Source organism: Sus scrofa, chromosome 14 (genome assembly GCF_054392235.1).
Source record: "Sus scrofa isolate SSC_HxYL_T2T_F1_AM1 chromosome 14, Sscrofa_HxYL_maternal_Yorkshire_Landrace_v2.0, whole genome shotgun sequence".
Taxonomy (NCBI): Eukaryota; Metazoa; Chordata; class Mammalia; order Artiodactyla; family Suidae; genus Sus; species Sus scrofa.
The window spans coordinates 44709239-44736200 of record NC_139396.1 but is presented as its reverse complement, the minus strand read 5'-3'; the positions used below and the strand labels follow the sequence as shown (position 1 = coordinate 44736200).

General features: G+C 46.0%; 1 protein-coding gene across 12 annotated transcripts in view; it reads left to right on the top strand.

Moving 5' to 3' along the window:
• Positions 1-26622, top strand: part of SFSWAP (splicing factor SWAP) — a 78008-nt gene extending 51386 nt beyond the window's left edge. For 8 of the 12 annotated variants that reach the window (XM_021073982.2, XM_084993523.1, XM_005670530.4 and 5 more), the window contains 5 exons: positions 8168-8436; positions 16017-16142; positions 24768-24923; positions 25793-25865; positions 26264-26622. In XM_021073982.2, coding sequence (XP_020929641.1) covers positions 8168-8436; positions 16017-16142; positions 24768-24923; positions 25793-25865; positions 26264-26329 — 690 coding nt within the window. In that variant the 3' untranslated portion in view covers positions 26330-26622. The remainder of the gene's footprint in view (positions 1-8167; positions 8437-16016; positions 16143-24767; positions 24924-25792; positions 25866-26263) is intronic. The other 4 variants (XM_084993521.1, XM_084993522.1, XM_084993520.1 and 1 more) reach the window with 1 other exon arrangement.
• The last annotated feature ends 340 nt before the right edge of the window (positions 26623-26962 follow it).

Here is a 26962-nt window from a genome sequence, read left to right as displayed (position 1 = left end):
TTTACTGCTAAATTAGCCCCTAAGATGATGATAGCAGTTCGGGGGGAGTTTTGTTTTAGTTTTTTGTCTCCATGGTGTATGAATATAATTTCGTCATGCCCCTGCCAGCATTGATTATCATCAGCCTTTAATTCTTACGAGTCTGATAAGTGGAAGAAAATGGCATCTGTGAAGTTTAACTTAACTATTTTAATTACAGATGATACTGAGTAACTTTACTCTGGTTTCATGGCCTTTTTATTCCCCAGCTGTGAACTACCTCCATGGCCTTTACTTTTCTCCCCATCTTTGTCTCTGCCATTTTCTGTTAGCTCTGTGTCACCAGTATTACTAACATTTTCTTCTTTGTCCTTTTAATCTTCCTCATATGGAATTTATTTCCGTTTGAGGAGCATGTAGCTAGACACAGCACAATGTTCTAAATCACCCATCTTTTCCCAGTAGCTTAAAGGGCCTCCTTTATTATATACCAAATTCCTAGTTGTATTTACCCTATTTCTGCATTCTTTTGGAGGGAGGGCCACACCCACAGCCTGTGAAAGTTCCCAGGCTAGGGGTCAAACCCATGCCACAGCAGCAGCCCGAGCCATTGCAGTTACAACACCAGATCCATAACCCACTGCCACAAGGGAACTCCTGTTTCCACGTTCTTATCTGTTCAGTTCTATTGATCTGTTGGTTGGGGAGATGATCTTACATATTCTGGTATAACTTTAAATGATATCTTAAAGTGTGTTTATTGACATGAACAGATGTTAACAGGATGTTAAGTTTTTAAGCAGTATATAAAATATGTAAAAGCATATACACAGTTAGTACTTAGGAATCCGTATATATGCCATCCCATTTTTGGTGTGAGTTTGTGTGTGTGAGCTCTTAATTCAAGTTGAAGAGATAACAGAAGTCTTGAATTGAACCCGTATTGAATTACGTCATCCTTTATGTGGTAACAACAGACTTCAGGACATTTGTTTAGATAACAGTAATTTTTTCAAGTTAACAGCCCTGCCTAATTACAGTCCAACAAGAGTTTGAAAAGGAAATGGGAACAAAAATCAACCCATGTTTGTTGAGCCTCTGTTATAATTCAGGGCACTTTGGGATGTGAATTAGAAGGCTGTTTCTTATCCTTTGACCGTGAAATCACATTTGTGCAGTTGGCGTCTGCACATGAACATTTCCACCAGGACGGGCCCTGTGGGCACAGAGCAGCTCTGGAGCATGTGAGCGATGGCCCCCGGGGCTTCTGGTAGGGGGCAGGGCTTGGAGCCAGGCCTTTAGGAACCTTTTGGAGAGGTGACAGAATAGCCAGGCCTTCAAGGGCCAGAGACCCCACAAGTTGTGGAGCAGTGATTAGTGCCACCGCGCACTGAAGTGTCTCTGGAGGGGAAGGAAAGCCAGAATGGCCATGCAGAGCAGGTTGGGAGAGGCTGAACTGCTGGACAGGTCAAAGCAGCATCTCCACGGAAAGAACAGATAGAATGGCCTCCTGTCAGATAGAATGGTGGAGGCAGAAAGGCCAGCAATAGCACTCCACGTGGGCACAGCTGATTAGGTGGGAGGAGAGCATGCCGCAGAGTGGAACTGCAGTCATCTGGAAAAGGTGGCGGCAGTCAGATCTGGGTAGTCGCAAGGCCTTGGGAGGTCATGCCTGGGTGACTCGAGAATGACATGCATGGGTGGAGATTTCAAAAATGCAGTTTTAGAGGATGCAGTTTTCAAAGTCTGATTTCAAATGTAAAAACCTGAGTCTTTTGTATAATTATTCCATTTCACAGTTTATGTGTTACTTCAGAAATAAGATTTCATTTTAAACTATATGTTAATCTGTTTTTGAGCAATTCATTTTCCCATGGCAGGAAATAGTAGTTGCTAGTTAGTTTGCTAATTTGTTGGCCAATACTTCATTGTGATCAAAGACTGATAAAGAGTAGTTTCCAGCATTACCAAAGTAGGGACCGCAAGTTTTAAATACTCTTATAAATGACTGATTTCACCAAAGTTCCTTTCTGATTTCACCCATTCACTACTCATACCTGCGCATGTGCTCCCCTCCCCCATGATGATTTGTGCTCAGATCATTTTTGCTGGAATAGTAATAGTAATAATTTAATATTATTCCACTCCCAAAAGACCACTCTGCTTGTTGGCCACTGCTTGACACACGGTTCTGTTGCCATGCCTTCTGCAGGCATCACAGGTAGCTGCTCACGGGTCACTATGTGCAGGGGCTCAGCCGGGCACCCTCAGAATCCAGACGGAAGGTGTGGGACTGGAGGGGAGCTCTTGACTCGGCAGTGACGGTCTGTCTTCCAGGTCATTTGTATAATTTATAATATAAATTAGCAGGACAGTTGGCTCTAGATAAGCCAGAAACAGCATTTACATTGACAGTGGTTATCTTTCAGGATATGTACTGTGTGCTATAGTAGCTACTAGCCACATGTGGCAATTTCAGTTTAACCTCACTCCAATTCAGAATTCAGGTCCTCAGTCACACGTAACCACATTTCAAGGGCTCAGCAGCCACGTATGGCTAGTAGCTGACTGCAGTGGGCAGTGCAGAAACAGAATGTCCGTCATTGCAGCAAGGTCTGGATTAAAGAGCTAGTTGGGTATTAATTCTTTTTTTTTTTTTTTTCATCCAGTAGTTTGAAAGTCCAGATACTATATCGGTCAGGGCTTTGATTACTTTGATTACACATGTTCGAAACCTACGCACCGCCCTTATGGGCTCGAGCAAAACCAGTAACTGATTAGGCTCACACTCTAGTGGTGAGGGTGGCACCACCTGTGTGGGGCTCACAAGCTCTCAAGGATCCGGCCTCAGGCTCAGCTTTGCCCTGGCTGGCTGCGTCCTCCAGCTCTGCTCCCTCCAGCCCCAGTCACCCCATCGTTCTGCAGCCCCGCCCTGGCCCTGCTCAGCACAAGTCCTGGGGTTGAATCTTGCTGACTTGGGTCGTGTGCCCTTCCCCCAGAGTAGCCTGAGGGTGGCCGGGGAGAGTGGAAGGTCCTGGTTCATCTGCCTCAATAGATGACTACTCAGGTGGAGAGCTTCTTCCAGGGTTCACGTGTGGAGAGGGGAGGGGCCAGACTGCAGAGAGAGCAGTGTCCCCTGTGCTTTTCTAAACAGTCTGTTTATGTGTTCCTGAAATAGTTCTATGGCTCGTGTAATAAATAGCCATGACAAATGCTTTCTACACTTGAGCCTGTCCCTTGGTGTTGCTTGAGTCCACCTCCTCCTGCCTACAGCTGTGAACAGTATAGGAGGAGAGGCCAGGGTGCACTCCCGTCCCCCCCGTGTCCCAGGAGCTGGGCTGAACCCCGAGATTGGAGGTGGTGGACGCCCTACCCTGAGCAGCTCTGTGGCCCCGGGCAGCCTGCCCTTCCACGTGTGTTTGGTTAGAACTCCAGCATTTGACCATCCTGTCCAGGCAGTGAAGGCTGGCCTAGAAATCTCTGGGTCTGCATTTTCACAGGCTTCTTGTGCCAGCACTTGCTCTCTGGACGCGGGCAGCTCGGCTCCTCCCTGCTCCGCCATAACCCCATGTGAGGGGCTCACCTGAGCCTCTTTCCTCTTGGCGCTGACTGTGTTAAGAGCATGCCCTGGGGTATAGGATGAGCCAAGGAGTTTCTCAGAAGTGGGGACATGCTGGCACAGACAGCCTGCTGGAGTCACTGTCGGGGGCTACGACTGGGCATGGGGCATGAGTTATCCTTTTTTTTAATCCTCTAGTTTAACTGCTGGAGTTTTTAGTATACTCTTAGTATTTTAAGCTGAAAAAAACATGGGGAGTTCCCGTCGTGGCGCAGTGGTTAACGAATCCGACTAGGAACCATGAGGTCGCAGGTTCGGTCCCTGCCCTTGCTCAGTGGGTTAACGATCCGGCGTTGCCGTGAGCTGTGGTGTAGGTTGCAGACGCGGCTCGGATCCCGAGTTGCTGTGGCTCTGGCGTAGGCCGGTGGCTACAGCTCCGATTCAACCCCTAGCCTGGGAACCTCCATATGCTATGGGAGCGGCCCAAGAGATAGCAGCAACAACAACAACAACAACAAAAGACAAAAAGACAAAAAAAAAAAAAAAAACATGAGGTCATCACAATGCATCATCTTAACTCAGCCCAGCAAAGGCTCTTCTCACTTGCTGATTTTCACTGTAATAGTGAATGGTAATCGATCATTTTATTAGAATAAATCGACCCCATAACTTGACTACAAGTTGTATTTTGAAAATATTGATTCGCTTATCCCCTTGCCTCAAAAGGGAGAACTAAGCTGTAACTGCAGTGGTGACATAAGTTATTACTAATGACAGGCCTAAGGATAAAGGCGAAGGAGGCAGTAGTAAAGTTCAGAGATAAAATTACCAGGTTGGCGACACAGTATAAATAGGAACTTGTCTACTGAGCTGCCACTCACCATCTCCCGTTGTCCTGGGCCGGCCGCCCATACTGCCCCCCCAACCTGGTTCTTGTCCTTAGGGGGGTGTCCTCCGGGGACATGTTTTCCCATCTCTCACCTTTGACTGTTGCACATTATCCCTGATTAGTGCCAGGGTTTTGTTTGAGTGTGGAGGCCGTGAGAACCCAAGGGAGAAAGCCAGCCATCCTGTATTTCCAATCACCTAAAGGATGGAAGATATGTCTCAGTTTTTCCAAAATGGGCTCTCTCGTTGGGATTCCCCAGGCCTGGTTGCAGAAATTATCCGCAGCAGCCCTGACTGCCCTGTAGTTCATGGGGTCCTGACTGCATTCGCGGAGGCCCATGCGTGCTGCACAAAAATGCTCAGTGGCACCTTTTTACCCCCAATTCCATCTCCTTTTTTCATGCACTGTATATTCCTAATTTAGAGGCCACGGTTATTGGGATTTTTTTAATGCACTAAAAGCTGGTTTTTCCAGCTACAGCAGAGCTCCCTACCAGCCAGCTGAGTGGGCTGTGCCCACACCCAGGGAGCAGCCAGCCTTTCCCTTCCTCTAGCTAAAGCTAAGAAGCTCACTGCACTTGATTTATTTTAGTCTCAACTTAAAATATCATTTAGTATGTATGCTTATGGAGCGCCAGAGTGGGAATTCGGTCTTCTTAGATAAAGGTTGCTTTCTACATGTTAAAACTGTTTAATAGCCAATTACTTTAATTTTTTAACCTGGAAAATATCGCTTGAAGCGAGAAAGACCTTTTTGATAAAAACTATCTCGCAATGAAATGGGTCCCCTGAAGACAGTTTGGCAGAGCCTTAGAAGTGAGCTGGGCAGCGTGGACATGGAGGCCAGACAGGAGCACTAGGTGTCTGTACACCCTTCCACAGGGGTGCGGGTCACTAGGGGTATTTATGTGGAAATCAGCTGCTTTGGGAACAGGCATGTTCTAGAGCAATTCTCAGCCCTGCTGCCTCTCACTGCCTTTGAGCCTCAGTTCACAGTGAGTGAAGGATGTACAACAGGTGTGTAGTCATTGTAAACGGCAGGAAGATGGAGAAATTGCTCTATAGTCACAGCCCCTGACTGAGGGGAGCATCTTCATTTGGAGCCCGCCCCGTGAGAGCCCCACCGCTGTTCTGTCAAACCTCAGAGCACTGCTTTCCCTTGTGCAGTTGGCCTCATCACACGGACCCTGGGAGAGGGGAGGCCGTCCCGCTGGAGCCCAACCCTGCCAGCAGCCAGCACTGACACCACAGCCCCTGCCTAGACTTGTCTTCCATAAACCTTACAGCTGAAGCCTCTGAGGCACAAAATGAAATTGCCAATTTCTCAGTATATTACAAAGTGTGGTATTTACTGGTTGTAGTTAAAATTCATTTAAAGTGAATCAAGGTGGACTGGAAGTTTGGGGTTAGTAGATGCAAACTATTACATTTAGAGTGGAAGAGCAATGAGATCCTGCTGTATAGCGCAGGGAACTCTGTCTAATCACTTGTGATGGAACATGATGGAGGATAATGTGAGAAAAAGGATGTATAGAAGTCTATAACTGGGTCATTTTGCTGTACAGCAGAAATTGACAGAACATTGTAAATCAACTATAATAAAAAATTTTTTTAATAAAGTGAATCAAGGAAATGGCCTTTCTCAGGACGAGGGGAAGGTGGGTGGCTGCAGCCACAGCTATAAAATAGTGGTGATGGTTTCTTGGAATTTGGGGGGTTGTTAGGGTTTTTCTCTTCTTTTTTTGTAAATTCATTTTTTCGTTTTCCAGAGTGACATGGACAAATGTCAGTGTCAGTAAAAATAGGATGACCACATCATTTTCCACAGTCGAGTTCTAACTCACTGCCTGCATGGACCGTGTTGATTCAGGAGGACCCTTTTGCTGGTCATTCAGGCAGTTTGTAATTCTTCATCATAAAGTGTGATGTGGTCCTGGGGCGTGCACCTTGCACATTTACCTGACTGTCTCTTTAAAATAAATTCCTAAAATAAATTCCTAGGGATGGGATTGCTCTGGATGACACACAGTGCCGAGCGAGGGTGGCAGTTCTTTGGTCTGTGTGCTGGTGTTCCATTGTGAAAATTCAGTAGGCAGTGTCCTGTTGCACTCTTCTGTGTGTCTATTATAGTCGGATAAAGAGGGTTTTTTTTTATGATGACCGATACTTACTAAGTGCAGTACTGTGCTGAATTAATATATGCAGAGTAAAGCTGTTATGTGCTGATAGGATTATCTTGTTGATGATTCCCGTTAGTGGCTTTTTTCCCCTTCAGTATCACTGAGATATACCCACTTTGACTGAAAAAAAAAAAAATGTACAGTGCGAGAGCTGTGAATTTGAGGCAAAATGAGGACTAGGAGACAGCCTCTCAGATAGGAACTGCTCCGGAGATGTGCGGGCAGGGGGGCAGTGTGGGTGTGATTTTGGTGAAGGACGATGCATGCAACTAAGCTCACCTTTTATGCTGCTCGTCACCAGGAGCAGATGTTTCCGTTAACCATGTTGGTGATTTTCTAGATGAGAGAAAATGCAAGAAATTGGGCTCATAAAGTCTTCTGAAAATGTCTGAAGGCCTGTTCTGCTGGTTTTTCCCAGAGCACAGAGAGCCTCACTCCTGATCTCCACCCTGAACTCCAGGGGGTGTTGAAGGTCAGCAGCTGCAGTGGCTGGTGACTTCATCCTTGTAGAAGCAGATGGCAAGTGACAGTTTTGAGTTAGCAGGTGACACAAAGCACTGCATATTTAAAATGCACAGCATGGTTTGCCTTACATGTATTGCAAAATAACTGCCACAGTAAGTTAATATCCATCACCTCATCAGACACAGCCTAGAATAGATTTACAAGGAGATCCTGCTGAATAGCATTGAGAACTATGTCTAGATACTCATGTTGCAACAGAAGAAAGGGTGGGGGAAAAAACTGTAACTGCAATGTATACATCTAAGGATAACCTGACCCCCTTACTGTACAGTGGGAAAATAAAATAAAAAAAAATTTTTTTAAATAAAAAAAAAAAAAAATCCATCACCTCATATAGCTACAAAGAAAAAAAGAACGAAAGAAATGTGTTTTCTGGGAGTTCCCACTGTGCCTCAGCGGTAATGAACCCAGCTAGTATCCATGAGGATGTGTTCGATCCCTGGCCTCAATCCGTGGGTTAAGGATCCGGTGTTGCTGGAGCTGTGGGGTAGGCCAGCAGCTGCAGCTCCGATTCGACTCCTAGCTTGGGAAGTTCCATATGCTGCAAGTGTGGCCCTAAAAAAAGAAAAAAACAAATGTGTTTTTCTTGTGACAAGATTTTTTAAACATCAAAGAGGAACCTTTTAGTTCAGGCAACACAGAGAGATTCATAAAAACCTAGTGCTGGAGGTTTGAGAAATCACCTTTTCAGTAGGAAGTCAGCAGTTATTTATGAAAGAACAGGCGTGGCTCTCTTTCTGATGCACACCCTGTAATGCCACAGTCCTTCTATCAGATCCAGCCACCACAGTGCGCAGGCTTGGGAGAGAGGCTGCACTGGAAGGCTTGGCCACCGTTCATGCTGTGGTCCCTCAGGAGCCATCCTCCCTGAGATGCCAGGGTGATTGTTTCAGAGTCACAGAAAGAGGTACGGTCCACTCTCTGGGATGTTGATACATTATTGGTAAGAGGGCCCCAAAGTCGAAATTTCACAAATACACATTTTTAAATGTCAAGCTTTCCCTGTTGACATCCAGACATGTGCTTCTGTCCCCAGGAAGCCAGTGCTGTGTCCTGTCCTCTACTGGCCGGAGGCAGACCTCTGCCCACGTTAGACATTAAGCCTCCAGAGGGGCCCTCCAGCAAAAGCAAAGACCTGTCAAGGGAAGAGGAGAGAGAGAAGAAAAAGAAAAAGCACAAAAAACGGTCTCGAACAAGATCACGGTCTCCCAAGTACCACTCGTCGTCGTCCAAGTCCAGGTCCAGATCCCACTCAAAAGCAAAGCATTGTCTTCCCAGTGCCTATCGAACAGCGCGGCGCTCCAGGTGGGTGTGCAGGGCGCCCTGACGGCCATGCGTCTGGTGTGGGCACAGCTCCCCGTAAACACAGACCCATGCTCCCCCATGTGTTTGTGCAGAGATGCATCCTGCAAACCGAAATAAGATCTTTTCAAAATATTTAAACTTAACTTTTTAAAACTCATCAACTACTGCCAGGTTTTTTTTTTTTTAATAGATGTATCTAAATGTTAAACTGATTTTGGAAGCAAGAATGGTGTATTTGCTGAAATGTGTGAAAAAATTCACAGGGTTGGGGGTCTTTGGTTTGAATGAGTAGACTTGCCCGGGCTAATTCGTCTTGAATGCATGAACACCAAAACAGAAGAAATCTGTTCTGTGGCCATGCTCAGCTTCCTGGCACAGCACTTATAAGAGCGTGGAAAAAAGGAAACACAGTGGCACAAACCTGTTTTCTCAATTTAGCTTGCCTCTCCAAACCTCCCACTAAGAGTCATTGTTCAGCCAAAAGCCACCTTCACGAGGAGCCAGCTTTTCAGAAAGCAACTTAACATTTCAGACAATGGACGTAATAAAAATGAAAACCTTTAGGAAATCACAGAATTTACTGCTTAGTAAAGCAGTTTGGTGTTTTGTTTTGTTTTGTTTTGTTTTGTTTAAGCACCTGGCTTACAGGAGGTTCAGAAAAGCAAGTTTCAGGTTTTAAAACTTACGTCATACCTTCTGATTTATTATTAAATGTTGACTGGACTTTTCTGTTTCTCTTTAGTGTAGCACTTGAATCGATCTAGTTTTCTTCCACAGTTAGTTCTCTCTTTTCCATGGGGAGAGTGCATATGCCCTGTACTTTTTATTTTTTTAGTTTTTTTAGAAAAAGTCATAGTAGGAGTTCCCTTTGTGGCTCAGTGGTTAACAAACCCAACTAGGAACTGTGAGGTTGTAGGTTCAATCCTTGGCCTTGCTCAGTGGGTTAAGGATCCGGCGTTGCCATGAGCTGTGGTATAAGTTGCAGACGCAGCTTGGATCTGGCGTTGCTCTGGAATAGACCAATAGCTGTAGCTCTAATTTGACCCCTAGCCTGGGAACCTCCATATGCCTCAGGTGTGGCCCTAAAAAGGGGGGAAAAAAGTATACATGTGTACACATATGCCTCTCTGAATATATCCTGAAACAGCATGCTTTCCCTATTTTTGCCCAGACCAGACCTTAAAAGCTTGACAAGTCTACAGTGAACACTTACAGACAAGGAAATTAGATTTGCCTCCATGATAGATAAATCTCATCTTTGGCTAGTTACATTTTTGCTAGGTTTTTTTCGTTTTATTTGTTTGTTTGTTTCTGCTTTTTAGGGCCATACCCGAGGAATATGGAGGTTCCCAGGCCAAGAGTCAAATCAGAGCTACAGCTGCAGGCCTGCACCACACCCACAGCAACACCAAATCCACGCCAGTTTTCGACCTGCACCACAGCTCACAGCAACACTGGATCGCTGACCAACTGAGCAAGGCCAGGGATCGATCTTGAGTCCTCATGGATACTAGTCAGATTTATTTCCACTGCGCTACAATGGGAACTCCCATTTTGGTAGTTCTTTAGAAGTTCCATCATTACACACATACACATACACACATACACACCCTTTGTTGCGATTTAATTGAATGAACAACTTTGCTGACATATTTTCAGTTTTTGAAAGTCCCCAGAAACTCAGATGTATATATCAAAACATTTTTAAAGTTTCTTATTTGAAAAATCTCTTATGATATATAGCAAAGATAAATAATGTAGGCCTATACAAGCCCTCGGAGTAATTATATACCCAGTAAAATTCTTCCCAATTGTCCTTTATTACAGGGCTCAAACAAAAGAAAGTATAATTCATTCATAAATTGCCATCTGGGGGAGCTAGTAAGTATAAAGCCTCCTTAGATCATTTCTTTAGTGTAACAAGTGAGTTTCATTTTAATGCTGAGTGTTCAGCAAATACAGTAGACACTGTTATCTGGTGAAATGTAGCCATCTCTTCTGTGAAAAGGAATGAGGTAAGGGCCACAGACTTTTCCCCAGATTGGTCTTTCAGAATTTTCATGAAGTGTTCATGAAATATTTGGAATTTTAACTTTCCAGGATTTATGTGCTTTTTATTGACTATATAATAGAGTAAGTCATTTTATATATTATTTTAATACTTTTTAAATAATTTTTTATTTTAGAATAGATTTAGAGGTGTGTTTTTTATATACAAGTATATTTTGTATTGTTTTCATATATTCATTGCTGACAACTGCAAGAAGCAAAATCCTAATCCTTAGTTTGCAATTTTCTGTTAAAAGAAAAAAATTAAGTTAGAAAATCTTCAGTATGAGTTCTGTGATGGCAAACCACCAATCTTACCTTAATTTGAATATTTTATGCAAAGAGAGCTGAGCATTTTTATAACTCAGAATTTTTTTTAAATCTCAGTAGTATCTATGTGTTACTTCTAATCTTAGTTAAGTCAGCTGACTTAAGCTCACTAAACAGGACAGATCTTTGTGTTTTGCAGTTTAAGATATCAAGACAAAATGCAACTTACAACATTTTTTTTTAAACTAATATGGGAGTTCCCTTTGTGGCTCAGTGGGTTTTGAAGCTGACTAGTATCCATGAGAATGTGGGTTCAATCCCTAGCCTCGCCCAGTGGGTTAAGGCTCCAGTGTTGCCGTGAGCTGTGGTGTAGGTCAGCTGTGGTGTAGGTCGCATACATGGTTCGGATCTGGTGTTGCTATGGCTGTGATGTAGGCTCCGGCTGCAGCTCTGATTCAAACCCTAGCCTGGGAACTTCTATATGCCATAGGTACAGCCCTAAAAAATAACACGAAGAAGAAGCAAAACCTTTAGAGTATTTGTCCAGGAAGTTTTGCTTTAAGAGGTAATACGTGGTAGTGATGCTCCTTGAAATCACACCCCGTCTGAGCTCAGGGCCAGGGATGGGTTGTAGGTCTCTGATCAGAGGTTTGGAGCAGAGGCCAGCTGTCCTGTGGTTTGTCTCTGGGTTCTGGGGACGTAAGTCAGATAAGTCATTTTCGCTATGTAGAATCCTGCCTCAGCTTTCATTTTGGAGAAGAGTGAGTTTTATTTGATAACACTTTTATTTGAAGAGTCAGAGTCAGTTTTATTTTTCTAAGCTGGTTATAGGCCCACTTTCTCAGTCCAAGGTGGTACTAATAATTTCTAGGGATCCAACTGGATTTAGAATGAAGCAGTTATAGGGAGTTCCCGTCGTGGCGCAGTGGTTAACGAATCCGACTAGGAACCATGAGGTTGCGGGTTCGGTCCCTGCCCTTGCTCAGTGGGTTGATGATCCGGCGTTGCCGTGAGCTGTGGTGCAGGTTGCAGGCGCGGCTCGGATCACGTGTTGCTGTGGCTCTGGTGTAGGCTGGTGGCTACAGCTCTGATTAGACCCCTAGCCTGGGACTCTCCATATGCTGCGGGAGTGGCCCAAGAAATAGCAAAAAGACAAAAAAAAAAAAAAAAAAAAAAAAAAAAAAAGAATGAAGCAGTTATAAAATGAGAGGTTGGTGTTCTCAGTAATAAGAATTGTTTGAAGTGTAAAAAAAAAAAAATTAAATTTTAGCCCAAAAAATTTTTTTTCTTTTGCTTTTTTTTTTAAGGCCGTACCCATGGCATATGAAGGTTCCCAGGCTAGGGGTCGAATCAAAGCTGTAGCCGCTGGCCTACACCCAGGCCGCAGCAATGCCAGATCCAAGCTGAGTCTGCTACCTACACCACAGCTCACAGCAACACCAGATCCTTAACCCACTGAGAGAGGCCAGGGATTGAACCGGCAACCTCATGGTTCCTAGTCGGATTTGTTTCTGGTGAGCCACACTGGGAACTACATAGCCAAAATATTGAAGTTGCTAATGATGCTGTCATAATTCTTTCTTTCTTTCTTTCTTTTTTTTTTTTTTTTTTTTTTTTTTTTTGGTCTTTTTAGGGCCGTACCTGCAGCATAGGGAGGTTTTCAGGCTAGGGGGTCTAGCCGGAGCTGTAGCTGCCGACCTACACCATAGCCACAGCAATGTGGCAGATCCAAGCCGCATCTGTGACCTATACCACAGCTCACAGTAATGCTGGATCCTTAACCCACTGAGCGAGGCCAAGGATCGAACCCACAACCTCATGGTTCCTAGTCATATTCGTTTCTGCTGAGCCACGACAGGAACTCCCATAATTCTTTCTTTATCTATCTTTTCAGATAGAAAAACCCCATTACAGATGTAAGATCTACATAGAATGTATCAGACTTGTTTATTGGGCCTGACACAACTTAATTGATTGTTTTAAAAAGACTGTTACCAGGAGTTCCTGCCATGACACAGCAGGTTAAAATCGATCTGGTATTGTCTCTCTGCTGGCATGGATCCAATCCACAGCCTGGCACAGTGGGTTAAGGCTCTGGTGTTGCCACAGCTGTAGCATAGATCTCAGCTATGGCTCAGATTTGATCCCTAACCTGGAAACTTCCATATGCCACAGGTGCAGCCAAAAAGAACAAAGACTGTTACCAGCTCCAAGTAAAATGACTTTTGTTATTTCTACTTGTCATGGGATACTGCAGTTGAAATATATTTTCTTTTGCATATTAAATTACTAAAGTCCTATATAAAATATAGAAAGTTAAGATTAGAAAGCCCTTTTATATCATGACTAATTTTTATGTTTATATATTAATGTTCACACAGTCGAGGTCCCATTTACCTAATATGTCTACATTACAGATGACTCTGGCTCTCCAGTGATGAATTAGTCATAGAAAAATCTTTGGTTTTGGAAATCAGTCTGTTGCTTCTCAGAAAGCATAGTGATTAACACAAGGAAGTATTCAGTGTCTTTTAAGTCAACATTGATTAAAGTATAAGATTTCTTTCTCTGCTTATTCTGCTTTTATATCACAATAGGTTTTATTTAATGTGATGAAGATGTACTCATACAGTTTACTGCTTAAAATTAAAATTGAGTTTTAACAGTTTAGGCATTTTAAAAAGCTTGAAATTCAGTTAACTTTGAAAGTTCCTGCTAAGATCACCTTTGGTGTCTCTTCATTGGTTAGTTGGTGTCTAAAGAGGGGAGGTTCTAGGTGGATCTTTGTACCCCCGCGTTTTGAGGCTTTCACTCGGGGAGGGGCATGAGAGCTGGGGGTTAATGTGGCATTTCTAATAGTTATATTTAATGTTCAGAAAGAATTCAGGCGGGCAAAATTTGGTGGTAGTTTAGTTTGGAATTTGTAATTCCTCATGCTTCCACCTTGATAAACTGCACAGCAAACCAGTCATGTTTACAATTGGTTTAATTTCCAGATCATGATCCTTAAAAAGGTCAGGACGCTTGCCATTTCTCACGAGGTGACGTTTGCACGCTGGCATCCAAGGAGTAAATCATAACCCCAGAGCCACACACTGACAGCACAGTGTGGGAGGTCGGTGGGGGGCTGCAGGAGGTATTGGCCCCTCCAGAGAGGAGGGGGCACTAGGGGTAAAGTTGGCTCCACAGGTCAGGCTTGAGAGGAACTAGATGGAGTCAGGAGCCTCTTGGTGTTCAGGCTTTCGGGGCAGCAGTTCCCTGAGGACCGAGAGCAGTAAAGTAAGAGGAAGGGAGGGTGCGGCTTCGATGACATGGTTCAATGTCAGTGGAAAGAAGCTGTTTGTAAATATCACCATTATTCAGATGAAAAGTTTCATTATGCCTTTATTTGAAAGCCAGCCATTAAGATTACTCAAGAAAAACATATCTGAGTTGCATTATGCTTAAAATTTTTTTTAATTCAGGCTATTTCATCTTCTTTATAAGAAGGCCTCTGGCCACATTATACAGATGATTTACTCATGAAATGGAATTCCTGTTTCTTGCACTGTGTCATGGTAGCAATATTAAGAGCCTAATTAACAGAATAAAAGCATTAGAGCTTCTTTAATTAAAATAAAACCTAAATATTATCTGATGTAGCTTAGAACCCTTAATTCTGAGATGGGCTTTTTTCCCAGATAACTTGAACTCTACTGGTAACAGCCACTTCACTTTAAAGAAATCTAATCTAATAGCCACTGCAAAATGGTATTGTGTTTCAAAGCTATGAATTTGCAGACATTAAGAAGTAATTTATTTTTCCTGATTATTGAGTTCATTGTAGGGTCCTGCGGTTAAGCATGCCTTAGGTGCTGTAGCTTTGATTAAGCAGAGCGTTCTTCAGGGTTCTAGTAACTGCCCAGCCCATCATGTTTTATTCTGAAAGAGGGGTGTGCAGCTCCATATCCCAGAGCCACAGCCTCCCCAGGAACCCCAAGCACAGAGCCTTATCAGAGCAGCTCGGCAGCAGCAGAGCGAGACAGTTAGCAGGCAGCTTCAACCACAAACAGATTGACTCCCAGAGCTCTTTTGAGGGAAAATCTCATAAAATGTCAAGGTGTCTGACTGACCTCACCTTTAAAATCTGTTACCTAAATCTTAGGAAAGGTCCGGGGGAAAAAATCAAAACCATTGTCCAAGCTGAAAAGCGGTTGTGAGAGGAGCCCCGAGCAGAGGACAGTTCACCCGGAGCAGGCTCACTTGGTGGCTGGGATGTTTTTCAGGAATGACTTGGGGTTTTCCTGAGATGCAGAGGGTGGCATGTAATTACAAACTCATCTCTGCCAACCGCAGCGTGTGCTGTTTGGGGGATTTTATTGTAGCTAAAATGATTCAGTATAGAATTTTTTTAGATGGCAAAGTCAAACATCCCTTCTTTATATTGTTTTTGAGTGGGTTGTCATAGATACAGAACAAAAAGACATCCATTTTTTTCCCCAGATTTCTGCTTATTTCAGGTCTTCCCAAAACAGTAGTTTCACTGAATGAACAAAAAAACTAAGAGTCCTAAACCCATTGTTATAGGGCCTTTGGTAAAGACCTTGACCCTGTGGGCGAGGGTCTCAAGCTGGAGCTCCGAGTGCTGGTGTCCGTGGGTTTGGCTGCCCATGTTGCTCACAGCCCTATGTGAAGAAAGTAGTCCTTTGCCGGGCACACGAAAAGGAAGAATCAAATATCAGTGGGTAGTTTTATGTCCAAGAAACCTCATTAGCAGAGCATTTAGCCAGAATTTCCATGGGAATGGCACAGTCTGAATTGGATTGAAGGTAGAGGCTTCATGCCAGTGGGCCTGCAGCCTGATCCTCTCGCTAAGAGGTCCGTAAGATTAGCGTGAATAAGAGGTATTTCCAGGTAATCCTCCAGTTTCGTGAATTTATCGTTTCTTCCTCTTGCCAGTATTCAAAACAAATAGGAAGAACTGACTTGAATCTCACTGCCTTTCTCAACTAATTTTGATGGAAATATCAATGAGCTGAACATTGTTAGGGCGATCAGATGGAGGAGGCAGGAGGAGAAGCAGCAGACCTGTGTTGGCCATGAACTGCAGGGACCTAGTCCAGGGGGCTGGCTGCTGCTGACCGTCCGGTTAGAAGCTCAGCATCGCTGTAACAGGCATCTGCCTCTGAACAGGAATCCAGGCCAGGGGCGGCCCGCCTCGTGGTGGCTGTGTTCCTCATCCTTCCGACACAGGATTGACATGCCTGCCTCTCTCTTCCCAGGTCCCGGTCCCGGTCCCCTCGGAGGCGAGCACACTCTCCCGAGCGACGGCGGGAGGACAGGAGTGTCCCCACCGCCTACCGGATGAGCAACAGCCCTGGCGTCAGCAGGAAGCGGACCCGGTCCAGGTAGGCACTGAGCCTTCATACTGCAGAAGCTGCAGTGGCAAAGGCAGAGAGGTTTGTGCTCAGCTTTCGGCACAGGGCTGGGGGTAGTCAGAGGCAACTGCTTTGGCCAGTCTGGAGTTGTCCTGCTTTGGGGCTCAGAAGCGGAGGATCCCTACCCCCACTGTGCTGGAATCGGGGGCCCTCTGTCTTTGCAGCAAATCGCCCCCCTTGCGGTCACATTTCCCCCAGGTCCAGCTGCCCCTCTGTACCCCTATACTCAGCTCCTTACCTGTCACCTGTTGAGAAGGGAAAGGAGGTGTAGAGATGAGCAACAAGGAATATCAGAGTTCAAGTCTCAAGTGGATCCCTATTGCTGCCTGAATGGTCAGGCCACAGATGCAGCTCCCAGGAGAGGGTGATAGGGTCCTCGTGTGGCCTCAGAGCAGAGAGGGGGTCCATCCTCTGATCTCTTGACCACTAGGAGAGACTTGTACAGTTTAGAACGAGGGAGGCCGGCTCCCAGGCCTCTTAAAGGGGAAGGCCTGGCTGTTGCGCCCAGTCTGGGCCTCTGAAGCTCACTGAGCAAGGTCCCTGCTCCCCCACCCCGGGAGAGTGCCAAGGCTGACCTCTCACACCAGAAGCCCTGGCACCACCACTCACTTGAGGAGACACAAGGACCCAGACCAGGACCATGGCTGGTGGACCAGTGGGCATCCCCTTCGCAGCCGAAGGGCACTGTATGGGGATCATCCTAGCATGGGTGATGCCACCTGAATACCTTACATCACTTGGCTTGTGTGTTTCCATTCCCTCCAACAATGAGAGCTCCTTGAATTTTGTGTCCCCACGCTAGAGTCAACGCAGGCCTGGCTCTGGTAGGTGGATAAGGGCATTGCTCTCCCAGTGACTTGGGTGCCCAGAAAAGGACAAGATGCAATTGTCATACATAGTAATCTCAGATTTCATAACATTACACTGCTGAGTGTTTGTGTAAGGACACTCAGGGTTCCAGAACCTTCCGGGGACAGATCTGAATTCCAAGTGTCCACCATTCGTGGACAAATGAACCTAGTCATCACCCCAGCCTGCTTCAGAGATGCCCCTTCATCAGCAATGCCCTTAACAGGAATAGTTCTGAAAGGCGTTTCTAACTGAAAAATGTTCCTGCAGTCTGGCTAGTTAGGCTGTAGTTCCATTAATTGATAAAAATGTCATCTTTTTTTCCTGTAAAACAGAAAAATCAGCAAAGGAGCTGTAAAGCTGATAGATTTCAGCAAAGGCTTCATGTACAAACTTACTCCATCTGTTTATAAATTACACTTTGTGCCTTAGAACTCCCACACTAAGCATACGGGACTATTCCAGGATAATATAAGGAAAATTGAAGTCCATTTAAAATTTTATTCCTTATGCAAGTAATTGTTTGACATTTGGTATATGTGAAGGGCATGGTCTAAAATTAATTCCTTGTAGCAGAAAATCTCTCCTAACAGAAGAGTTCTTACTTTGCCCTCAAATTAACCTTTGCGTTAAAAGAGATGTCACTAAAGAAGATGGTGGTCATATTAGGATTCATCAGCATTTGTGTTATCATTGGAACCTTAATAAGTCACACAAAAGAAGTTAAGACTTGACATACTGCAGGCCTGAGCCACCCTGACCTGACTCTGAGGGGCTGAGGCCGGTGGTGGATTCAGGAGGAGCTCGGTGGTGGTGAACATGTGCACGATTACCGGTCACTTTTGTGCTCTAGATTATAAATCCATAGTTGTCTGTAATTCCAGAATATCTTCTATTAGCAGATGAGTTCTGTTGACCCAGCAATCAGGCTGTTCCCTCCACCCTGGTACGCAAAGTAGCTGTGGGGTCTCTGCTTCAGTGTGGCAGCAGGTGACTGACTAGCCACCAAGTCACTTTCACCCCATCACATCACCCCAACTGAGGGGAAAGTGCCTCCTGCCAGAGTTGAAGGGTTGTTTCCACAAGCTGAACATTGAGTGATGCTCTCACTGACTTTTTTTTTTTTAAGGTTTTTTAAAACTTATTAGAAAGTTTTAAACTTACCGTTTAAAAATAGTACAGTGAACACCTCTCTGCATGAAATCTATAGCTCTTTTCACGGTGTTAACATTTTGCCACATTTGCCTTTCTTTGTCTCCTCCTCTTCTTCCCTGTGTCCTTTGGGTGTGTGTTTCATGAGTTTGACAGGTCCAGGCCAGCTGTATTGCTGAAGGTCCCACACTTTGGATTTGTCTTACTGTGTCCCCTTGATTGTGTTCTTGTCAAGACTTTTTAGCAAAAATCCTCTATGGATGATGTTGTTTTATTTCCCATTGCATCACACCAGGAGACACACCAGTGTTCTTTCGTCCCATTGCCAGTGATGCTGTTTGATCGCTTGGTTAAAGTTGCATCTGCTGTGTAATTGTACCTCTTCCTCTTTGAACTAACAAGTAATCTGTATAGGGTGGCACTGGGACAGTGTGAATGTCCTGTTGCCAGCAGCTTTCTCCTCATTTCTTCTCTCAAGACCCTCCGCCCCCACCCTCTGTTTTAGTATCAGTGTGGACTTTGGGTTTTAGGGCTTTGTTTTTTATTCATGGTTCAACAATCTATTACCATTATATTCTATTTGATGGTGGCATTGTCTCACATCTGGCTCCATTGTTCTCTGAGCACTTTGTCACTTTTGGCAAAAGATATTCCAGGAGTAGCTGGTGGTTTGCCTGCCCCAGACCTGGGATCAGCCGTTTCTCCTAGGAATCCTGGCTCCTTTTAGTGTTTGGAAATCCAGATCTGGCCGTAATAAATATTTTTAAAAGTAAAGTTCATGACAATGTTTATCCAAATCATACACTCCAATAGGAAATCCCAGTTACTTTTTGACACTAAATAGTAAATGACTGGTTATGGGACTTTTAACATTGAATTCCTACTGCTTAGCACTGTGATGAACATGTCGGTAAATGCTCATTGAGTGACTGAATGAGAACATACTGCTTGGAGTTCCTGTTGTGGCTCAGCAGAAACAATCCGACTAGGAACCATGAGTTTGCGGGTTCAATCCCTGGCCTCTCTCAGTGAGTTAAGGATCCAGTGTCGCAGCGAGCTGTGATGTAGGTCGCAGACACGTCTCAGATCTGGCATTGCCGTGGCTGTGGCGTAGGCCGGCGGCTTTAGCTCCAGTTGGACCCCTAGCCTAGGAATCTCCATATGCCACAGGTGCAGCCCTGAAAAGCAAAAAAAAAAAAAAAATATATATATATATATATATATATATATATATATACTGCTCTTACACGATTCGCACATCACATGTAAAGTGTTCTTAATTTCCAGTAGGCTTTGACTATCAAGGGTGCCTGTCATAATTCTCAAGGGCAACCACTATAAAATAATAATAATAATAATAAAGACTAAAAATCCAAAAGAGAATGTTTAAGAGAACCTTTAAAATGCTTTACTAGGAGTTCCCATTGAGGCTCAGCAGGTTACGAATCTGACTAGTATCCATGAAGATGCAGGTTCAATCCCTGGCCTCACTCAGTGGGGTCAGAATCTGACATTGCCCTGAGCTGTGGTGTAGGCCAGCAGCTGCAGCTCTGATTCAACCCTTAGCCTGGGAACTTCCATATGCCATGGGTGCAACCCTTAAAAAAAAAAAAGACTGACTGCAGTGGCTTGGGTCCCTGTGGAGGCACAGGTTTGATCCCTGGCCAAGATTGATTTGATCCCTTTCATATACTGCAGGTGCAGTCATAAAAGACATTGAATTTATTTATAATTTAAAGACTTGCCACAAAACTCTGATGGCTTTTATCAGTAGAGTCTTACAAATATTCGAGAAAAGGGGGACACCAATCTTATAGACACTTCAAAGGAAATAGAAGAGGGACACCTCCCAGCTCACCTCATGTGACCATCCTAGAGCAGATGGGCAGCAGTGTGTGTGGCTGCGTCCACTTCTGTATGGTGTGTTTGCTGGGAGGTGTGTGGATGCACTTGCACATGCATGTGGGTATTCACAAGTTAATACTCTCTGGAATGTAAGTGCAAAAATCCTTCACAAAATATTAGCTGATCTGAGTCCAGCAGTTTACTAAAAGGATAATACATCAGCACCAAATGGGGTTTGTCTCAGGAATGCAGGGTTCTTTAACATTCAAAAACCAGTCATTGTGTAATTCACAGTGTTTACAGAGTAAATGAAGAAAATCATGCGACAGCTCAGTAGATGCAGAAAAGGCATTTGACACAACTCATCACCCATTCATTCAAAAGAAAAAGAAGGGGAAAGCCTTGACAAACCGAGACTAGAAGGAAATCTTCTCCACCTGATAAAGAGCATCTCTAAAAAACCCACAGCTAACATTACACTTGCTGGTGCCTTGCCCTGAGATCAGAGCCAAGGCCAGGGTGTCTGCTCTGTAATGGAATTCATAGTGCAACCATAAGGCAAGAAAAAGAAGTCGAAGGCATAAAGATCACAAAGGAAAACGTAAAACTCTCTCTCTTCACATGACTGTGTAAAATCTTCAGGACTCTCTAAGTTTCTTTCCATATGTTAGCCTAGGACAATTGAAAAATGAAGTTACAAACAATGCCATGCATAACAATATCAAAAAACAAACTACTTACGGATAAAGGTAAGAAAATATGTGCAAGATCTCTGTCCTAAAAACCGCAAAATATTTTAGAGAAAGTGTTTAAGAAAAGTAAATGGAGAGAAAGTCTATATTCTTGGATTCGAAGCCCCAGCATTATTCAAATGGCTTTGCTCCACAGATTGATCTGTAGATCCAATACAGTCCCGTTCAAAACTCCATGGACTTCTTATAGAAATTGGCAAACTGACTAGCAGTCCAAACAACCTTGAAAACTAACTTGGAGGACTTTTACTACTGATGCAAGACTTCCTGGAAAGCTCCAATAATCAGTGTGAGAGCTGTACCTTAAAAAGACAGAGAGCTGAAACAATGCACTGAGGAAAGTCTTTCTAAACAAAACTTATGAACACCTGGATGTCAGAAAGAAAAGTGATCTGTACCCCCATATGCCAGGTTTAACTCAGGATGGATCACAGACGCAAGCATGATAATTAGAACCAGTCAGTTTTTTGAAGAAAAGGAGCGTGCCCTTGTGACCTTGAAAGTGGCAGAGATTTCTGAGGACACAGAAATCCCCCCCAAGAGAAAAAATAATAAATTTGACTTTGTGGAAATTAAAGACTTCATTAAAAAGGCATAATTAAGAAAGTACACAAGGAGTTCCCGTCATGGCACAGTGGTTAACAAATCTGACTAGGAACCATGAGGTTTTCAGGTTCGATCCCTGGCCTCGCTCAGTGGGTTAAGATTCTGGCGTTTGTGTGAGCTGTGGTGTAGGTTGCAGACACAGATCGGATCTGGCATTGCTGTGGCTGTGGCGTAGGCTGGCGGCTACAGCTCAGATTGGACCCCTAGCCTGGGAACCTCCATATGCCGCGAGTATGGCCCTAGAAAAGACCAAAAAAAAAAGTATACGAGGGAGTTCCTTGATGGCCTAGTGATTTGGCATTGTCACTGCTGTGGTATGGGCTCGATCCCTGGCCCAGAAATTTTCACATGCTACAGGCACAGCCAAAAAAAAAAAAGAAAGTGTAGTGGCAGGCCCCAGATGGGGAGAGAGATTTGCAGTGTGTATCTTTGACAAAGGCCTGTGTCAATTCCAAAAAGACAACCCAGTTAGGAGGCAGTGGACTTGAAAGACACTCAGAAGAGAGTATATTTAAATAACCAGTGAAGACAGCCTATGCTAAGATTCTGCTCAGCATCGTGACTTGTCCCTCAGGGAAATGCAGGTTAAAACCACAGTGAGGGAGTTTCCATTGTGGCTCAGCGGAAGTGAATCCAACTAGCATCCATGAGGATGCGGGTTCGATCCCTGGCCTCGTTCAGTGGGTTAAGGATCCAGTGTTGCCATGAGCTGCAGTGTAGTTCAGGTGGCCGGATCCCACATTGCTGTTGCTGTGGGGTAGGCCAACACTGCAGCTCTGATTTGACCCCTAGCTTAGGAACTTCCATATGCTGCGAGTGTGGCCCTAAAAAGCAAAAAATAAATACCACAATGAGGTGCTCCTTACACTGACCAGAATAGCTCAAAGTAAACAACACAAGTGGTACTGTTGACAAGCGTGCAAGCTGCTGTAACCCCGAAACATGGCTGGAGGGTGTGCAGGATGGTCCAGCACTTAGGGCACAGCTTGGTAGTTTCTTGCCAAGTTAAATACCTACTGCCCCATGGCCCAGCTGTGCTAGTCCCAGGCGTTCACGCACCATAAACGTTTGACCACAAAGCAACTTGATGTGTGATTGCCAGGAACTGCCTATTAGCAAAGGAGAGCCTGAACGACTGATGGCTGGTTCACCCAGCGTAATGGTACCTGGCAGTGAGAAGCAGCAGCCTGGTGATACAGCACCTCACAGGAGAGCCCCAGAAGCATTCTGTTGGGCAAAAGGAGCCAGCCACAAAGGACTGAGCCTGCAGGGTCCCATTTATCTGAAGTTTCACTTACGTGATAAAAGTCAGAGCAGTGGGGACCTTGGGGGGGTGGAGGCTGGGGGTGTCTAGATAACCATGAGCATCCATGGAGGAACCTCTTGGGTGACAGAGTGTTCCTGATCGTGACAGGGGTCTGGGTATCACCTTTTGTGCAGCTTGCCAAAACTCATCAAACAGTGCTACAGACATTTGCATTTCACTGGTGTAAAGTGCACCTCAATTTAAAGTTTTTAAAGGGAGGGGTACTTAATTTCTTCAGCAAATGCTTGAAAAATTTTGTCGGGAGATCAAGTATTAGTGAAATTGAATCTGATTGACAGTTCAGGATTGCTAACCTAAAGAACTCACCCAGATATGAGGCTGAAATCATTTGGACATGTCTCATGCTATAAATATTTATTTGCTGCTTCCTTTGAAATCCTAGTTGTATGGTTTACAGACATAAAAATTCACAAAACTTCTGAATGTAGGAAATAGGTCTGTTGCGTGTGGTTTCTACCTTTCTGTACTCAGCAGGGGGAACAGCCTCTCTGTTCATGGACCTCCCTTCTCCATCCTGGCCTGCACCCTGGGCCACCCACCAGCAGCCCCAGCTCACCAGGGATACTCACCACAGCAGAATTTAAGTTACCAAGCTGCTGGCCCCTGGGGCCAGGTCCTTCTTGTTGTTAAGGCAGAGCTGGGAAGCTGGGCCCTGCCAGGCCGGGGTATCAGCTTGCTTCTCTAGCCCAGCACTCTGATATTCCAGGGGCCCAGACCCAGGTAGGAGCCCCCATCAGCCTCCTGGGCAGCCCTGCTGAGCCTCTCGTCCTCCATCAAGGCCGGCACTGGAGCTGGGTGGTGGGCAAGGCACCCAGTGTAGAGCCCACATGCTGCAGACAAGGCGGGGGCGGGGGTGGGGGGGAGCGGGGCCTCCAAGGAAATGCCCTGATGGAGTGATAGGGCAACTGGTCTTGGGGATGAGCAGTCAAATGGACAGGCCCTGGGGTATCTCCGAGTTGGGAAGGGCCATGCCAGCCACCTCAGTCCCCAGGAGCTAGAGGAGTCTGAGCTGTGCAGGCTCAGGACATCTGCCTTAGGGCAGTAGAAGTATTGCAGGAGACCTAGCGCTGGAGGGCAAGCCTTGCTCTGACGGCCAGGGTGTGTCTCCCAAGGCCAGTTCCTGTGCCCTCACCCTGCAGCGGACAGTGGGGCAGGGGATTCATCCTTTGGGTGCTGCAGCACTTGTAGCCCAGGAGGACGGGAGGGAAAGCAAGAGAAACACGAGATGAGTGGTGACACATCCCCGCAAGGAATCTCCAGGAGGTACTCAGTTAAAGCAGAAGCGCAGACCATCCTCGGCGCCCGTGCTGTGTGTGCGGGTGGGAGCTCTAAGGGGAGGTAACAGGTGGTTCCTCTCAAGAGGGACCTCAGGGTGCCAAGATCGGGGAGGGCTCAGCACACATCTGCACCTCAGCACTTTTACCACCAACGCGCCACTCCTCGCTGTTCTAGGGCAGGTGTGGAGTGACACCTGCGGGACGCTCAGGGCAGCTCCTTTGGGGGTAGGCGGCTGGGCTCAGGTGAAGTGCAGCAGGGGGTCTGGAGGGGAGAAGGAACTGGGTGGGGGGTTCCTGACGTGAAATCTCAGGGTCAGTGAGGCCTGGGTTGGGGCCGGATGGGGGTGGGGGGCCGAACCCGGCAGCCTGGGACTGCACCCACTCATTCTGCCTCAGCCTGCCAGCTGCAGGCCAGAAGGGCACTGAGCTTCTGTGCACATGATGCTGGATTTTAATAATTTTCCATTTCTTGTTGGAAATTCCCATTAAGTCAGCATAAATGAACAAGCAATACAAACAGCATTTGGGTATTTTAAATGCACATGAAGTGCTGATCGTGTTTTAAACCCCACAGGCATCTGACTTCAGGACTTCTGCTGAGAAGGTGGTCTCCATTTTACTTCTGTGTGACTTTTGTTACCATCAGTTTTGAGTTGAATAAAATGTGTAGTTTTTGAAAGGAGTTCATGTGTGTAGAAAGGTGAAGTTTCCAGCTTATCCCTTGGAAAGCACCGAGAGCCCTTCAGAGTCAGTGGTGTACCTTTGTCTAAAACTGCTTTCCTTCCAGAAGCCCCCATGAGAAGAAGAAGAAGAGGCGCTCACGGTCGCGGACCAAGTCCAAGGCCGGTTCTCAGCCAGCCTCCCCGAGCAAGCAGGCCGCACGCCGGCACTCGGCCAGCATCTCTCCTGTGGAGAGTCGGGGCTCCAGCCAGGAGCGCTCCAGGTAACCCTGCCCTGACCTCTGGGTCACAGGACCCTTCTTAGGGGCCGGTGAGAGGGGTGGGCTAGGAGCACCCCAGCCTGGGCCCTGCTCCTCACATCCTCCTCCATGTGTCACTCGGGCTCTAAAGGAGCAGAAGCTGGAAATGGAGGATGGTTCTGAGACACGGGTATCGAGGGAGGGGCAGGCACTAGAGTCGGATGTGCGGGGTGAGGCCCTCCCTCCCAGGCTGCACAGGCTGTGGGACGTCTGCCCTGTTGACTGGCTGCCAGTGTTGTCAACAGGCTTTGCCAGACAGCCCCCTCCACCCAGACCCTGGGCAGGTACAGGGTCACTGGGGATCAGGGTCTCCCATTCCTGGTTGTAGACCTTTGCTCCCATCAGTGTGAATCACGGGCGCCCCGCAAGACTGGAGTTGTAGGCATGTCAGCAGCAGAAACCACAGCTCACTTGAGGTGGGTCAGGTGTAAGATGTGGCTTCTTTCAAGGTGACACCTAACTCATCCAGGCCCCGTCAGCTGTGTGAGGTGTCCACACCCCACAAGTGCACAGGGTGAGCTGGAGGCGCCACTCAGGCTGTGATCCCAGTCAGGGAGTGCAGTGCCAGCTTTCTGGTGCTTTTGTCTTTTTCTTCCATCTCTCTCTTTTTTTTTTTTAATGTGTCTTATATAGTGTTTATCTGAAAGTATTTTTTGAGTTAGCATATGTATAAATTATAAAACTTAAAATGTTTCAAATGTGTTACATAAAATATAAACATAAAATGTATTTATAAGGGTGATTTATTTTCTAAAGAAACTGGAAACAAGTAAAATAAAGCAGCTTTTTAAAGTATTTTTGAAGCCCCTGACCTCTGTCTCTACTTGCATTAGGGGAGTTTCTCAGGAAAAAGACGGTCAGATCTCCTCGGCAATTGTTTCTTCTGTGCAGAGCAAAATCACTCAGGTAAAGTGGGAGTGGGCCTCTCTTCGCTGCCCTTTTTTTATAAAGGGCTTAAGTTCACTTCCTGGCCCCTCATCTCATGGATTGACGGGGTCCTGGGCTGCTCGCCTGGAGACAGTGGTGTGGGTCTTGCCCTGGGGTGGCCGGTCCCCTGCGACCAACCGAGCGACCTGGAGCCACGCCCCTCATTCCCCAGGCCTTGCCTCTGAGCCTCCTTGGGTCCCCACAGTGAGGTTTGCAACGGCCCCGCCCTTGGACGTGCTCCCAGTCACCCAACATGTTTCCCCAAGTCTCCTCAGTTTTTAGCTGCTAACGTTTCTGCAAACGCCTTCACTGCATGGATTATCTGCTTCCGGAGTCTTAACGGAGCCCCTGGAAATGTCCTGTCTCTCCCTGCACAGGACCTCATGGCCAAAGTAAGAGCGATGCTCGCAGCTTCCAAAAACATGCAGACTAGTGCCTCCTGAGCCCGGCCAGGGCCATGGGCGACTGGGCTGGGCCTGGGGCCCCAGCGTCGGAGGTTCCAGAAGCCGGCGGAGCAGAGGAGCACGCTTCTGCACAGACCACCGCAGAGCCCCGCCCACATCCTCCCCGGCTCCCTTGGACAGTTGGCGGGTTTTGTAAATTAATTTTTGATGACATTTTCAGTTTAAAATTTTTGACCAGCAGTCTCCTACCTGTATATTTGTAAATAATATCATGTTTCTGTGAAAATGTATTATCAAATAAAATGGGAGGAAAACACCTTTTTAGCTAGTAATTGTGGGCAGTTTCTTCCTTTTTTGGCTTGTGAGTTTTTTACCATTTGTCTTCTGCCACCAGCCTCTAACTCTTGTTACAGGGACATCGTGGTGATGTGTGGAGTGTGGACACCTCTTAGGCTTGCCTGTCTCTCGGCTCCTGGCAGCGGTCAGAGGTCAGGCATGCCCTGCACTGCTGGGCACACGGCCATGGCCGTCTCAGCTCCTGGCAAAGCAGGAGAGGCAGGCGGGCTGGATCAGCCCCAGGACTAAGCTATTTGGGTGGATTTCTACCTATAGCACCTAGACTCCCCTGGAGACACAGTGCTGAGCAACACCGGCCTTTCACTGGGGCCCTGG